Source organism: Rhopilema esculentum, chromosome 8 (genome assembly GCF_057945365.1).
Source record: "Rhopilema esculentum isolate cy_ngs chromosome 8, ASM5794536v1, whole genome shotgun sequence".
Classification (NCBI taxonomy): Eukaryota; Metazoa; Cnidaria; class Scyphozoa; order Rhizostomeae; family Rhizostomatidae; genus Rhopilema; species Rhopilema esculentum.
In genome coordinates this window covers 1,397,422-1,412,544 of record NC_142822.1, presented here as the reverse complement: position 1 = coordinate 1,412,544, position 15,123 = coordinate 1,397,422, and the positions used below count along the sequence as shown (strand labels likewise).

Below are 15,123 nucleotides of genomic sequence, written 5' to 3'. Positions count from 1 at the left end.
TTTACATTCCATAAAGCAGATTTTGGAATCAAAGCAAAATGGACCTCATTTGCCACAAGTCATGGTAAGTCTGCATGTGATGGCATTGGAGGAACCGTGAAAAGACTAACCAAAAATTTAAGAAAGACATTAAGGGAATTACATTTTAACCGTGGAGGCTTTGCTAGACCTTTGTAAAGAGAACATCCAAAGTGTAAATTTTATTCAGGTAACAGGTAGGCAGAAAAGATTATCCGTTATTCATCGAATTGCGCCATACACTGTTGGCTACAAGCGAACTACAGACCGCAAAGATTTTGCAGGCACCTTTCATATATCTGGTGGTGAAAAAAACTAACTGATTTTGTTGAAGGGTTTACAAGCAAATTATGAAAGAAATGGTGGATAGGAATAATTGAAGAAGTGAGCGGTGATGAACTAAATGTTTTTTGTAAATTGTTTACATCCTCCTGGTCCAGCTAGAAATTTTTATGGCCCAAGAGACCCGATGCCTGCTGGATCCCAGTGACAGATGTCATAACCAAGCTTTAAATACCATCTACAGCAACTGGACGCACTTACCATATAACTGTTGATGGATTTTCAGAAATAACTGCAGCTTTCTCAAAAATTTATTTGTAGTCAGTCTGAGGATAATACTGTGAGTAACATCGAACTTTATCATTTTTATTTTATCTGATTGTCTAATGCTAATGTATGGCTTCTAGAAACATATGGTAAGTAGAAGTGTAGACAAATGAAATGCAAAATTTTGTTGCACGAAAAGGAAAAAGAGCAAAATTTTGGATAAAAAGATCAAATTTTTTGAGCTTCAATATCTCCTGTGTTTCAAATATGCAATTGAAGTGTGTGATATTTTTGGACTGCACAAATACTTTTAACATTTGAAGTTTAAAATTACATAAATGTTGAAAGACTAGTGGAATTTTAGCCTTAAAAATGGGTTGTGCAGATTTGCGATGTTTTACAATTGGGGAAAAATGGGAATTTTCTCAATGTTCTGATGATTTTGTGATCATTTAAATGCAATTACAGACTCAGCATAGTTGAAAGGTCTTTAGTGGCAACTTAGGATCTCCTGTCAACCATATTTTAAATTTTATTGTAATTTTAATGTCGTATGTCACTCGGGCCACGCCTTAATTTAGGGCAATTTTCAAATGGTGATATCTCCGGAACCAGTCAAGAGATTGACTTCAAATTTTGCACAAACTCATTTCTCCAGGATGTTAGTGCATGATTGGAAAATCAGTAAAATCTGAGATCATGGGTTAAAAACTGCCACTTTGTATGAAATTTCCTATGGAATCACCCTGCAGCACCGGCGATAAATTGTTGTAAGCAAAAAAAATGATCAGAAAAACCGCCATCAGTTAAAACCGCCGATTCACCATAACCCTTTGCCTCTGCATCCATCAACAATAGTTCTGTCAACTCAAACGACCGCTCCTGCGGACGAATGCCACACAAAACCATTTTAAAACAACCCATCGTAGAAAACAACTGACCAGTGAATGATAGTACCTCCCCTTAGTATGCCAAATATAATGATAAAAATTAAAGACGAGCAATAGAAACGCTTTGTAAAGCCCTAGCAGCATACAGGGTGTCATGACAGTGTTTACTGCATGCAAAAATGTGGTGGACTGGGCCTTTCTAGTAATTTCTTAGTAATTCTTAAATATAGAACACACTAGAAAAAGTTGACTAAAATAATTGTAGAAACTTCTAAGTAAGCTTTACGTAACATGCTGTAATTTGCTTATTACATATTATTCCTAAACACGTGATGTGGTACCAGCATATTCCAGAAATTTCTTGTTAAACAGTATATAAGGGTACAGTAGTTTGCTGCAACAATTCGGTTTTAGTTGAGGATCTGTTATGTGAAATTCGATGGATACATAAACACGACGCTATGTTGATTTCTTTGGAGAAAACCTTTACGGGCCTAAGCTGGAAAACGTACCTTATCATAGCGATGAAAGCGACGCACTTTGTTTGTGAATCTATTCAGTGTGTCACAGGGAATGTAATTCAAGCCAATGCGGCCTTGGATTCTCCACAAAACTCCAGTTCTCTCAACATTACCCTGCTTCTGCAACTAATATACGCCCTGGTTGATTTCATTTTTCTTTTGCATCGGAATGTGAAATATTCCCATGCTACTTGTAAAAGGCACACAGCGCACTCCTTGAGGAATCAAATGGTCCTCTTTCACTGGAAGATCAAACATGGTCTTTTCTCCTTCGGGGTTGGGTGAACCACCGTGTCATGTTTCGTTTGGGGTCGCTCTTACCGTGTCATGTTTCGTTTTCTCGTCAATTTTTGCCTGTGAGCCATCGATAATTATAATTTTGCTCAGTGCAATATCGGGAGCTCCAAATCTCAAATACCTAACATATCTTGGCATAATGACCAAGAACATGGTTTTGCACGTCGATGCAGGCTTGTAAAACCCTCTGAGATTAAAAAAGGTCGAAGTTAAGGTGCAAGATTGACGAAGAATAAAAAAACTTACTGTTAACTATTTTTGAGGTACAAAAATCATACGAACTTTAATTTTACAAGCTAAAATCTCAAATTATTTATATATATTAAATTTACAACTCTCTCATAGCAAAATTCAAATATATGCACAATGATATCTTGTTTAAATGAGAGCTCTTTCACATATTCTTACGTCAATTTTTTTCCAATATCCACTTCATGGATTTAATTTCTCCTTACATTTCTAAACTAATGTCGAATTTATTAAATTGGGGTCAAGATACCGTCGAATTTTTGACAGTGACGCAAGCAAGCAAGCAGGATATATTAAAGAACCCTCATTATATCGTTATAAATTCGATTCGAGATTTACAGTAACAATGTTACATTCAAATATGACAGGCAAATTCTATCACATAGAAGCTATCAAATCAAACTTGATTTGATACAAGCTAAGCTTAAAACTAAAACTTTCGTTAAAACTGGTGAGCAACAATAAATGAATGAAATTCGGAAAATGATTAGAAAATATTTAGAATACTAAAAATTAAACAGCTTTAAATTCGACGAAAATTAATGGTAAATGAAGAAATTATTAAAGTGATGGAATTAAACAGTTTGAAATTGCAGAAATTACAAGCATACTAAGAAACATTGCAACTAAAATCTATAACATCAAATCAAGGCAAGATTTTATCAAAAAAATTATCTTGATTTTGAACAACTCACAAAGCTGATGCAAACTTTGAGTTCCAGTCCCTTTGAAAAACATTGCGAAGCTGTTCCTGGATGGGCGGCGAAGAAGCATTGCTACTGGCTAGCTGTGATATTACATACCCTATTCCAGCCGTGCTAATGAAATAGTCGCCTGACCAATTAGATGTGCCTATGTAAGCCTCAGATTCTGTTACCATGTACTTGTTGTGGTTAACACGTGTAAATGGAACATCCGTTGTACCTGCTGGCACGGTAAACAGTTTCTACAAAAGAAGTGTTAGAAAAACTAATAAATTTGACTTACTATCATAATCTGTGTTATTTTAAAATATCACAACTTTCGCAACATTTACCTTTTCAACCTTTGGCATGAGAAAATGTCTTTAAGAGTCATATAAAAAGGAAAGGAACAACTTGCTGCCATTGCAGAGTGCTCATTTCATTATTCAACTCTCCTCTTAATGCTGTTATATTACCTTTATCTTCGAGCATTAAGTATCTTCAGATACAACTGTCGTTTTGCTACAGTTTTTGACATTTTTATGATATTATTCTGTCTTAAGCATAAAAAACAAAAATCATCGAATTAGCAACAGGGTCCACCGAGCCGGATTGTTAATGCGAAAACTTTTAAAGTATAATGTTTAATTATCTAATCTTTGTTTAATGGTGGCATTTTCCTAAAGTACATGAATGGTTATCAGAGGTCGGCTAAATGCCACTCTTCCGTCAAAAGTAGAGATGACTAAACCACCAAATTTCTTTGAACCTCTTCAAAATACATTATAAGTAAAGGTTTGCACCCGTGTTTTCTTAAACAAGTGGATGCTATCAAAAATATTAACAAAATAAAAAGAATGAGCCCTAAGTCAGTGCCTTGTAGTGCTCCAGTGTATGCTCGCTTTATCTTTCGAGTGCAATATAGGCTACAGACCTGCTTTGAGTCACTTATAGCTTGATCCGAAACTCTTATTTCTATTCACATACATGTTGTATCTTAAATGATATATGTGATATGATATGAATAAATATTTATACACGAAAAATATACCCTTTAGCATTTAATAATACATGCATACAATTTTATAAAACAAACAAACAAAATTATTTCAAAGGCAATGTAGCATCTAAATATCTTAATATTGCTGTTCTATCAGTGGGTCGTGTTTTTAAGTTAACGTTTTTGATCAGCTAGTAGGTGTGCTTTCAATTGTTTTTTAAAGACTCATTGCTAACAATGGGCCTTTGCGAGCGTGGCGACGGTCCAAACAAAGGCAGTAAACTTCTACGGAGTAACCAAAATTGAATTCAGACTGTCTGAAAATGCATTATGGGATGCTTGTGTGGCGCAAAAAAAATAAAATAGCACTTACAACTGTGATACTGCCGTTCTTGCAGGCATTGCCAAAATCTTGCAGTGATTTAAGCATGGGTATCATCTCCTTTTTGGTATGAATCCAACTGCTCATCATCAACTGTACTTCTACTCCTCGGTCATAAGCAGCTTCCCGCAAGGCACTATCAATCACACCCCAATACCTACAAAACACCAAAATATTCGCTCTGCTCACTACAAACAATGAACATATAGATGTCTTCACTGTTCACCTGATTATTCTGTTCTTCGGTGATCATGGTGAAAGAAAATAGAGTGGAGCTGGCGACATTCATTGGTTGGAGAAAGAACTGAATTATCATGAGACTACAAATACCATACAGTGTTCTGGGGATGTGACTTTGTATTACAATCAATGATAAGATATGGACTGACGGAGAAAGATAAAATATCTTGAAAAAGGCAACGGTGCTCTATCTTTTGAAGAAAAGAAAGCAAAACCTTGATAATGGTATCGGTATATCGAAGGAACCTAAACTAGAGAAAGAGGAGGAAACTGAAAAAAGCTCTGAGGAAGAAGAGAAGATATACTGTCTTTTAATTATTTTAAACTGTTATCGAACGATTTTTAAGATTAAGAGTTGTAAAAACTTGTTTTTGAGTTCAAAGAAAGTGTGTTTATTTCGACTTTTGTGTCATTTCTCTACCCATTCCTCCTTATTCGATTGTTTTCTGAATTCCATATACCGATCATGAAAGAAATACCGATCAAATTGAGGAATTGAATCATAGTTATTTAGAAATTGAATCATAGTTATCTTTCCCATACAGTAGCATTAGTAACAGAGATGGAAATTGCCTTGGATGAAAAACAGCGAACAGTTTTTGATCAACTTGTGAAAGACAATAAGGCAAAAGGGACGTTTTATATTGTGTGGGCCAGTAAAACCTTTTAAACCTTTGCAAGAAAAAGAATCAGTTTAAGCTTATCTAAAATTCTTTCGCCTTTCTGTAAAAAGTGCAAAATCCGGAAATACGGAACTTAATTTGGGTAAATTACAAGAATCTGACAAAAATCATTTCCCATAAATGTAAACGTTGCAACTACAGCAATAGATTAATCAATTTGATATTTCCAATTTTGTAGAAACAAGCACAATCCGACACCACCATCGCCTTTTTTAAATGTGTAAAAATTTTTAGCCCGTTAACTTTAGCTCTGATGAAACCCCGTATGCAGGGGCGGAAAATTAGCCTTCACTAACTTAAGTGTATTTATTGTTGTTTATTCTTGGCGTATTGCGGTGTTTCATATTTGCTACAAGGATAAGCTACTCTGGGCAAAATAAGCACTGATCCATAAGCTAGACACTAATGAATCAAAACAACTATAATCAGATAATTCTGAGGCAACAACTAAACATCTGTATTACCTTTCAGGTCGTGAATAAATAACTGCAGTGACATAATCCATTACAGCAACTTTGATGAATTTCTTGGCCGACATTATCACATGAAGAATAGCATCAATATCAACAGTGCGGTTAGATGGACAAAACTGAGGAGGAGATGATGCATAGTAGACAGCAGACGAGCCATTGCTTGAGGTGATTACTAATGGGTTTTCTGTAGAAGCAGAAAAGGTAGAAATGGATCAATAAACCCCTGCTTCATTATAAAATAAATATCCAGAAGTTTATCTTGATCTATTTCAATGTTTGCAAGCAAAGGCTAGGCACTAAAAATTGCACACTTTTTAGTCTCGCACACTTTAACATGGTGCATTTTCTGATAACACTGCCTTTCTTCTGATAATACTGGTAATGCAAATACTGCCTAATTTGAAGTACAATTCAAATTTCAAATTAGATATTGTTTACCCAGTTGTTTGTTCCACTAGATTTAGGTTGTACTTAGTCTCTGTTTGCACATAACTTCCATATGTTATTGTCTTAATTTAAGAAGCCTAGGGTGAATACGTTTTGCTTTTCTTGTGTTGTATACAATGCAAAGTCAGCTGTATTTTTTGGTTACATTATATGGAGAAAAGTGAACTGATTTGAATTCAAAGCTGCTTCTTCAGTATCATAACAATCTTAAGATAGTTGAAAACAAAGTGCCTTCTAAAAATAAGCATGCATAATTATAACAACTGAAGAAACACAGCCTTTGTGTCCTTGTGTTATGTTTAAGGCGTTGCTGATCATATGCATTGCCTTTTCCTTTCTAATTCTGTTTTGAGGTAGATAAAAAATCAAGACTTTCAACATACAGTGGTAATGAAATTTTACCTTTATTTATATTGGTGTTGTATGACTGGGGCCATACTTTTGGAATCTTTGCATCTTTCTGAGCTAGCGCCCAATAAGCCTCAAAGATTTTTGACATATCAGAACACAAACAAGGGCAGTTGTATGTCATGATTCCAAGCTCTTTTACCTGAAGAACAAAGCATCACAGTATACAGCTGTAACATACTATATGAGCATACAATGACCAGGTCTGGTGAATATATTCTTAATTCTATGAATAAAGTAAAATTTGGCAAATCAACAACCCTAGGTCTCAATAAATTTTCAAGGATAATATTTTGTGCCACTGATACAGGTATTTGTTTTTATCTAATATATTGCAACTAGAATTCAAATATTATCCAATTCAAATATCATTGGCCATTTTGCTTCAAAATTTGCACACTTGTATATTTGTACCTTATGTACATTATCAAAAAGTTTTGTTGTTATTCCTTGATTTGCATCATTTTTATGGCATTAAACTTCTATCAAATTCCTTCCATTACTTTATTTAGCATTTTGAAATATCCCCAATAGGAAACCAAATTATAGAAAAAAAGAAGGACAGGAACACTTGAATTTTTTTGCACTCACCTCTGTGTATGATCTCCAGTCCATGTTTGCACTTCCCAGGTAGATATGGTGACCATCCACAATCCACAACTTTGTGTGTATAATCCCACTTCCTATCAGCTTTTCAACATCAAGTGTTCTAACCTCAATACCTTCAACTTTGGCAAGAGTATCTGTATCATTTGTAGAATACATGCACTTTCCACCTTTGCAAAGTACTTGGTGCACAATCCTTATATGAACCCCTAAATGAAAAAACAGCGAAATGTACAACAAGTGAAACAATGCTTGAAGCAATATCTTGAAAATTTAACTGTTTTTAGTTGTTTTCTGGCTTTGTTATTAGAAGCAATGTGTCTTTTTGAAAATATAATGGCATATGCAATAGCAAATGTTCACAATTATAAAAGAGTGTAAAAACTTCAATAAAAATTAGTAGTTTCGTTGCATATGGTTTATGAAGCTGTTTGACAACTTCAAACAAATCATGATTTCATTAAGATTTAATAGTTTATTGTTAAAGATATAAAGTTTACTTTCAAGTACCAACTCCTTTGCAATCCAATTTTTAAGGTATCAACAACAAGGCAAATTTTCCATAAATCAACATCATTTGACCTCATCAACAATCGTTTTAAAAAAAGATGAACTACCTCGTTTCACAGCAGCATCAATGAGCCCATCAAAAATTTCCTCTCCAACTTTTGCCATTGGGTATGGTCCACCTTTAACGTCAGTACCCCTCAGTGTCCAATAGGATGAAGCAATATCTATACTTTTATTTGCTGTTGTCAAAATTTCTTTCAACTTCTCGACTATTGCTGGGTTCTTTGGTGATCCAGGATCGTAATTCATTCCACTTGGGATCGTCTCCACTAATTCAAAATTGCAGGCGCCATGGCAGACAATATTCGATGAATTGGAATCAACCTTCACTGCACTCTTTCTAGCTACGATCAAGAATGCCAACAGGATGAAAAATATTGCAAAAAGTAATGCAGTCACTGTCACGATTGCTGTCCATCTTCGTTGTTTTTTCTTTAAACGTAGAGTAATGTCGGCTTTGTATGATTCCACTTGTTTTCCGTCGATTTCTGTGTATTCAAGACGATTAGGTCCATTTTGATTAAACGAATCAGACAGAGGATAAGCCATGTCTTAAATCTCAGGTAGGCCTATAATGTCCTTTGCTAGCTTACCTTAGGCCCAAGAGACCTCTTCGCCATACACAATAAAATGTACTGGCGAGCCCCTCAGGTTAGGCAAAGAGACTTCGGAACAAGGTTATATATTGTCTAAAAGAAATAACTCATCTGCGTTCCCATTAAATTTCTTGTAGCATTACAGCAAATAAATAATGTTCAGCTTTGTCATCTGACTTTGTGCATGAGTTCTGCTTGTAGCTAGTTAAACTCTCCTCCGCAGAGTACCATAACAGACGGGGATGTCGGTGGTTTTTGCTGATAAGAACTTACGATATTGGTAAAGTGGGGGAGGGGGGCGCAAGGGAAAATTGAAGACCCATAACAAAAGATTTTGCAAAAGCTCTATTGCTTCGAGAAAAGATTGGGGGAGGAAGCAAGGTTCTGACATAAGAAGATAGTATGAAAAAGCAGAAAAACAAAGCATACTAAAGTACTCCTAGAATAATGACTAAAAGTATAACTTGTCATTGTTGGCTGATAAATTCTGCAAGGGTGATATTTGTGTGATGCAAGAAAATACATTTCAAAACAACATTCAATCTATTAGATATGAAGTGCTTTATACTGGAACAACAACCCCTTCAACATCAAGCATACACCTTCAGCCATGAGTTTATCAGCAATTAAAAACATCATCTGTTCTTTTTAAATACAAGCCCTTGTTCCTTTGGTAAGACAATTTTTCTTGCATCAGACTTTTTAATTTGGGGTCTCTTTTAAATTGTAAGTTGAGACTGCATATGGTAAGATTTCCAAATCAAAGTACAAAAGGGCTCAAATGTCATGGTCCATGGGATATGGCCACACTTTTTAGACTTGGATACAAAACTCTGTTAAGAGTGTAAATTGTACCAGCAGCCTCCCCACCCCCTTCAAATTCAAACATTCACCGGAGCCCCTCTTTTTGAAAGTTAGGCATACTCAGTCAATACTTCAAAAGCCCTAAAAGTAAAATAATATAAAAATAGACAAACAGTGGGCAATTTGCTTGTTCACTGGTGGGCCGAGCCATCCTTGGTAATGAGACCAATGAAATGAAAGGAAAAACAAAAGTTATGAACAAGATAATTAATGGTCATGTTTGTTGTTCTCAAATATGCTTTTACCTCTCCTCCTGAATATTCTTTTATAAGTTTGTACAATTAACAAGGTCAACAAATTTATAAATTGGAGGGGTGAGCATTCCAATACAGGAAAGAAAAAAATTGTGGAGTACACTTCCTTCAATCCTGTTAAGAAAATATGGCCCTTTTCACAGCACTGCTTTTGATTTGAAGATCTTCAGGTTGAACCATTGTCTCGATGAAAAATGTTGTACTTCCACTCTGGGTGATTTGTGCTCTTGGCTCAAATGTGTGAGATCATGAGTTCATATTCATTTGTCAGTGTACCTGGAGCCGTAGCACAGGTCTTATGCCAATGGGCTAGGTGTTTGCCATGTGAGTTGTGACAGTGCTTATGAGAGTTGTTGACAGTGCAGGAATTCAGACTTTTATTGGGAGGGGGGTTTAGACCAATGATTTTTCAACAAGATAACATATTGGATGGGAATTTAGCATGTTAAACATTTGTCAGTAATCTTGCAAAAGCCAACATTTTCAAACTAGAACACTGATTGGGGGCCTGAGCTCTCCATAATTTCCATCACTGGTTGTTGAAGGGTTGGATTGGGGTGCTCCATGACCAAGGTGGAGTAAAACAAATGCTAAAAGCCGTCTCATTTTGAGCAAGCTGAGGGATCTTGCCTGTTCATTAAATCTGTTTTCAAATTAGAACAATCAATGCTTGTTGTGATAACAATTGATTAATTAATTGCGAATCTGGTTTATTAAGATGACTCATTCAAGTTTTACCAGAAGAGCGGATACATGGACACATACGGACTTGAAGCGCACAAAAACCGTTTACAGGTACTTACAGGTGTCTTCCGATCAAAGGAGAGACATAGATTTAGCTTTTTAACATAGGGGCAGATTCAAATTTGCAAACAACCACCTTTGGAAAGGGTTTTCCTCATAAACAATAGACCCTACGTTGAAAATAAACAAGCCATTGAAATAAACTTAGGCCTAAATAAACAATATTGATTATCTGCCCTTTGATTAGTGAACAAATAGGACAAAAGCAGTTGCATACCATCAGATTGCAGGACATTATTAAGGTTCAGATCGCCTGTATCTTTTGGGGTCGATGCATGGTTCGAATGGCTGATGCATTCCACAGCAGGCTCGTTGCCGCTCTCCATGTTTCAGGGTCAATGTACACGAAAGGAAGAAAATAGCTTCTCTCACGGTGACTGTTTTCCTTCAAGAGTGACGTCATAAAAGCACTTCCTTCTCTACATTGCGTCTCTAACCTGGAAACTGGGTCGGGTATTACCAGTATTTGTTGTTTCCAAGACATTTAAAAATGGCGGTAGGGGAGGAGACAACTTGTCTAGAATAAAACTTGAAATCATTGCTACAAAGTCTGCTTCAGTGGTGATTTTGGTGATTAGATTGTTGTGAAATTCATGGAAAAGGTTTAAGATTAAGTAATCTTCGTATCAAGATAATTTGTGGATAATTAAGAGGGGACCGAAGGCAAAAGTGTATTGCTATATGGTAAATATTCCTTGACAATATACAACCGTACTATGTCAGGATTACGTTTTCTGCCAAATAAGCTTCCTGAAATTTAGAAGTGATATACAGAAGAAGTTTTTACCCTTGATGCTAACTTATCAGCAAGAAATTTATATCAGAATCATCTGTCTACTTTTTTGTTTAGGCCGACCTGGGCAGATGCAGACAGACTGCAACCTCGTGAAAAGGCTGAATAACGCTAAAGGAGTACTAATCTCGGAATTTATGACATGCTAGTGCCTAGGATTTCATTTAAAAGAGCGCAGGCAACATTCGACAGTCAAGTATTCAGACTGGACTCAGTGTCCTTCAGGATTTGTTTGTTAAACTAAATTAGGCTAAGTATCCCCCAATTTGAGGCTCGTGGTACTTCCAGTGTGGAATCCATGTAGCTTACGCCGCAAATATCGATTTCCCATTGTCTTTCTATTGTTTATTGGCGTATATCCGGCGTGAGCTTCATATGGCTTCTACCCTGATGGTACTCGCGCAATCAAGGCAAATTAGATAAACAAGGATTAGGTTCCGCTCAATATTTACGTTATAGGCATAGCATTGTTAAAATATAGACAGATATACACATTGGAATAGTGTACAGTTCTGCCTATACATCACTGAACATGCTTAAAGACATTCATCCTGAAATATTTTTCAAAGAATATGCTCACCATAGCTGTCACTTTACATCTTAGAATATACACTTTTCTGGTAGCAGCATCCATGTTTTCTGATTGCAATGTTATATTCTTGTACCCAAATTATTAAATACTAATCTATCACCAGGGGGAGAGGCTTGCAAATAATAATTGTTACTGGTTCATGACATTTTGAGTACTAGGCAAGATGTCATATGCTTTATAAGTTATGTTTATAACTAAACAAGTTCATTATTTGGTGTACGTGACCTAAACACTGAAAGTTACATAGAGTTACTTTTCTTGGTGTTCCTGGAAGTTTAAACTAAAGAACAGCCTGCTGGGATTACTTCCTCCAGTAGCAAATCATGATATTATTATTATTATTAATTTTACTTTTTTCTAGATTTCATCAAAAATTTATTGAAATGAGTTTTGAAGTGCAAGTTCTTGTATTGGGAGCAGAGTCTACAGGCAAAACCCTTCTTTTGAAGAGACTGCAAAATGTATTACAAGATGGATACAAGGAAGAAGAAGAATTTGAAATTATTCCACCAACAGTTCCAACTATTGGTACCAACCTTGCAAATATAACCTTTAACAAAAGGAAGCTTAATTTCAGAGAGCTTGGTGGTGCTATGGCTCCTATATGGAAAAATTTTTATGGTGAAAGCAATGCTATAATGTACTTGATAGATGCTTCAAACAATTTTCAGATTGCAGCATCAACAATACTTTTCTTTGATGTTTTGAAGGCAGAAAAACTATCAAAAATACCAATTTTACTGCTATTTAACAAAACAGACCTTGCTTCAAATTTGAGTATCCAAGAGCATAAATTTATTCTCAGGCTGACTGACCTGGAAAAACATGTTACGCAAAAACTGACAGTCGTTGAATGCAGTTTGAAAACTGGAAATGGAATTAAAGACTTGAAAGATTGGCTTTTGACCATTTAGGGCAACTTATCATGTAGATAAACACAAAATGTATCAAAATGCTGCCAATTATAGGATTTTTTATCAAAAGACTAAATTGGATGACTTAGTGCTTTATGAAATGGGGGACCAAATTACAAGAAGCTCAATTTGTTCAAACTTTGTTAGAATGGTGATGTTAACTGGTTTATCATCAAACAACGTGAAGTGCAGAATTGTACAAACAAGTTCAAAGCAAAAGGATTTTCACCAAAGCAGACCTTTATGAATTAGAAGTTTGTATGATAGTACAGATATTAGTTTATTTGGGATTTAATCAATTAAATTTCATCAATATTAGTCAATTCTCAAGGGTCTTTGTTTTTGGATAATAACTTGGGTTGCTACATATTAACATCTTATGATTTGCCTCATTGCAATTTGCTCTGCCGTTTCTTAAAATTTATGCTCAATGCTACAGAGGCACAAAGTCTCTCAAGAGTTTGGAGTAAAAATACTAAATGCATTGGAAATTATAACCTTTTTTGTCTCTTCTGGTAAACAGGGGGATTTAAGGATTCAGAAGTAGGTTTATCTCACTTTGATTAAATTTCAGGCTGTTTGTGCTATAACAACACTCCTATTCTTTATATATCCATGTATATATTCTTATTGATGTTTCCATTTCTTTACATGACGATATATGTGCTATTATACCTTAAGGTATCTTTTGTTTTATCTGTTGTTTTTCTGCTTTTGATGCAACTGTTACATGTATATCAGGACATTTTCAAGGAGTGATAAGAGCTCAAATTTGTGAATTGCCTCACTTTTGGTCTCTTCAAAAATCTTTGCTTATTAAAAGGAAGTCGTAGTTAATAACGAGTTAGTTAACATAACTAACTATGGATTTAAATCAATTTATCATATGCTTTCTGCAAGAGGGGCTGAGAGCCCCTCAAAAACTCAGAATTTTATCAAGGGAGCTAAACCTCCGAAGCTTCCTCCATGGCACCCCTGGTGAGGATTGTAAATTGTAACTCTTAGCATATGTTTGATCGCTGTTCTTCCAGGAAGCCGCTGACTCTCCTTCTAGATGAGTTTTAAGTACCATTAAGTGATCACACATCATGAAAAACGTTAATGCTGAATTTCCCTAATTACGGTTATACTAGGTTGAATTTCCCCTTTATACCATACCAGAGTACTTTTAGATAGCAACTGAATAGGCAGCCCCTCCTCCTTCAATTTTGAATTACCTCTGACGCAGGTTTTTGTTTTGTTTTCATTTTTATCTCTTTTTATTTTCTACTTCCACCCTCCTATCTCCAAGAAAATTTTTGATAGTTTCGAAAAGTATCATACAAGTCACGAGAAAAAGCGTACTCAATAACTTCGTTCTTTTCTCTTCAGTAAATCAAATTTTTATTAGGGAAAGTGAGAGGTGGCTTGATTTGCCTTTGATAAATAACATCAGTGTTTCAAGAATTCTAGCAATGTATATGACAAGCTACATTATCAAAACGTTTTTTAACTTTCTTCATCATATATCACGAATCAGTCCTCTTTCTGATACAAAAGGTTCTTCAAATGCTGTAAGGACCCTTATTTGGTTAACAAAATATCATCTTGCGCACAGCTGCTGCGCAAACTAGACATTTGATAGGACTCTACATGGCAGAACAATGGCTGCACGACTTGAGCGGCGACAGAGCCAAGAAAACATACTGCACACAGTTTGACATTGTAGCACATTAATGCATTGTAGCCCTATTACCCTTTTTTCCTTCACTTGTCCCTGTGATCACTTGAGGCGGTCGATGCTATATCAAGAGAAATCGTGCTTTAAATGAATGCAAAAAATGAGAGGAAGGCTAAATTCATTACCTTGAAAGTGGTATTCTCTTGTTAGAGTACTAGCATGTTTAATTCTACCATTTATTTTGGTACCCTATTGTTTGAATGCTTGGGTACGTTTTTCCATAAGCAAAATTGCCATGCGTTTGTGTAACTAGACCGTTTTGCATGCTAAAATTTCTACATTCGTTTTGGTACCCCATTGTTTAAATGCTTGGGTACATTTTTGCATTAAAAAAGGCCATGCCTTTTTGTACCCGGACCGTTTTGCATAACGTTACCGAAACGCATCACTTATGCATAGGGTATCAAAACGCATATTACACCGGCTAATTTGTTATTATCTATATGCTGCACAACAAGATCAAACTGATCGATGCGCGCTCGGTCTGCATATGAAACAGGTACAAAGTTTGCAACAGAACCTATAGTGTTTGAATTGCAAAAAAGTGTTTGAATTGCTGAAAATGATGCA

General features: G+C 35.6%; 2 protein-coding genes across 4 annotated transcripts; one reads left to right on the top strand and one right to left on the bottom strand.

The window, feature by feature from the left end:
- Window positions 1-2,523: 2,523 nt before the first annotated feature.
- LOC135694950 (5'-3' exonuclease PLD3) lies at window positions 2,524-10,952 on the bottom strand. Of its 2 annotated transcripts, none has more exons than XM_065213848.2 (7): window positions 10,752-10,952; window positions 8,064-8,360; window positions 7,432-7,655; window positions 6,835-6,982; window positions 5,977-6,169; window positions 4,581-4,746; window positions 2,524-3,470 (listed from the first exon to the last, which is right to left on the bottom strand). In XM_065213848.2, the coding sequence occupies exons 1-7, from the start codon at window positions 10,858-10,860 to the stop codon at window positions 3,216-3,218; spliced, it is 1,392 nt and encodes a 463-aa protein (XP_065069920.2). In that variant the 5' UTR covers window positions 10,861-10,952; the 3' UTR covers window positions 2,524-3,215. The 2 variants fall into 2 exon arrangements, with proteins under 2 accessions (XP_065069920.2, XP_065069919.2); XM_065213847.2 differs by having other exon boundaries at window positions 8,064-8,504; window positions 10,752-10,951.
- A 51-nt stretch (window positions 10,953-11,003) lies between these two features.
- On the top strand, window positions 11,004-13,513 carry LOC135694956 (ADP-ribosylation factor-like protein 16). Of its 2 annotated transcripts, XM_065213855.2 has the most exons (3): window positions 11,004-11,218; window positions 11,385-11,523; window positions 12,281-13,513. In XM_065213855.2, the coding sequence occupies exon 3, from the start codon at window positions 12,303-12,305 to the stop codon at window positions 12,831-12,833; it is 531 nt and encodes a 176-aa protein (XP_065069927.2). In that variant the 5' UTR covers window positions 11,004-11,218; window positions 11,385-11,523; window positions 12,281-12,302; the 3' UTR covers window positions 12,834-13,513. The 2 variants fall into 2 exon arrangements, with proteins under 2 accessions (XP_065069927.2, XP_065069926.2); XM_065213854.2 differs by lacking the exon at window positions 11,385-11,523.
- The last annotated feature ends 1,610 nt before the right edge of the window (window positions 13,514-15,123 follow it).

Bases quoted from the DNA above. Each gene is read 5' to 3' on its own strand.
- LOC135694950 (XM_065213847.2), bottom strand. From the start codon at position 10,860: ATGGAGAGCGGCAACGAGCCTGCTGTGGAATGCATCAGCCATTCGAAC. The intron at 8,505-10,751 runs GTATGCAACTGC...TTGAATACACAG, and splicing joins TAATGTCCTGCAATCTGATG to AAATCGACGGAAAACAAGTG. The intron at 4,747-5,976 runs GTAATACAGATG...GGTGTTTTGTAG, and splicing joins ATTTATTCACGACCTGAAAG to GTATTGGGGTGTGATTGATA.
- LOC135694956 (XM_065213854.2), top strand. From the start codon at position 12,303: ATGAGTTTTGAAGTGCAAGTTCTTGTATTGGGAGCAGAGTCTACAGGC.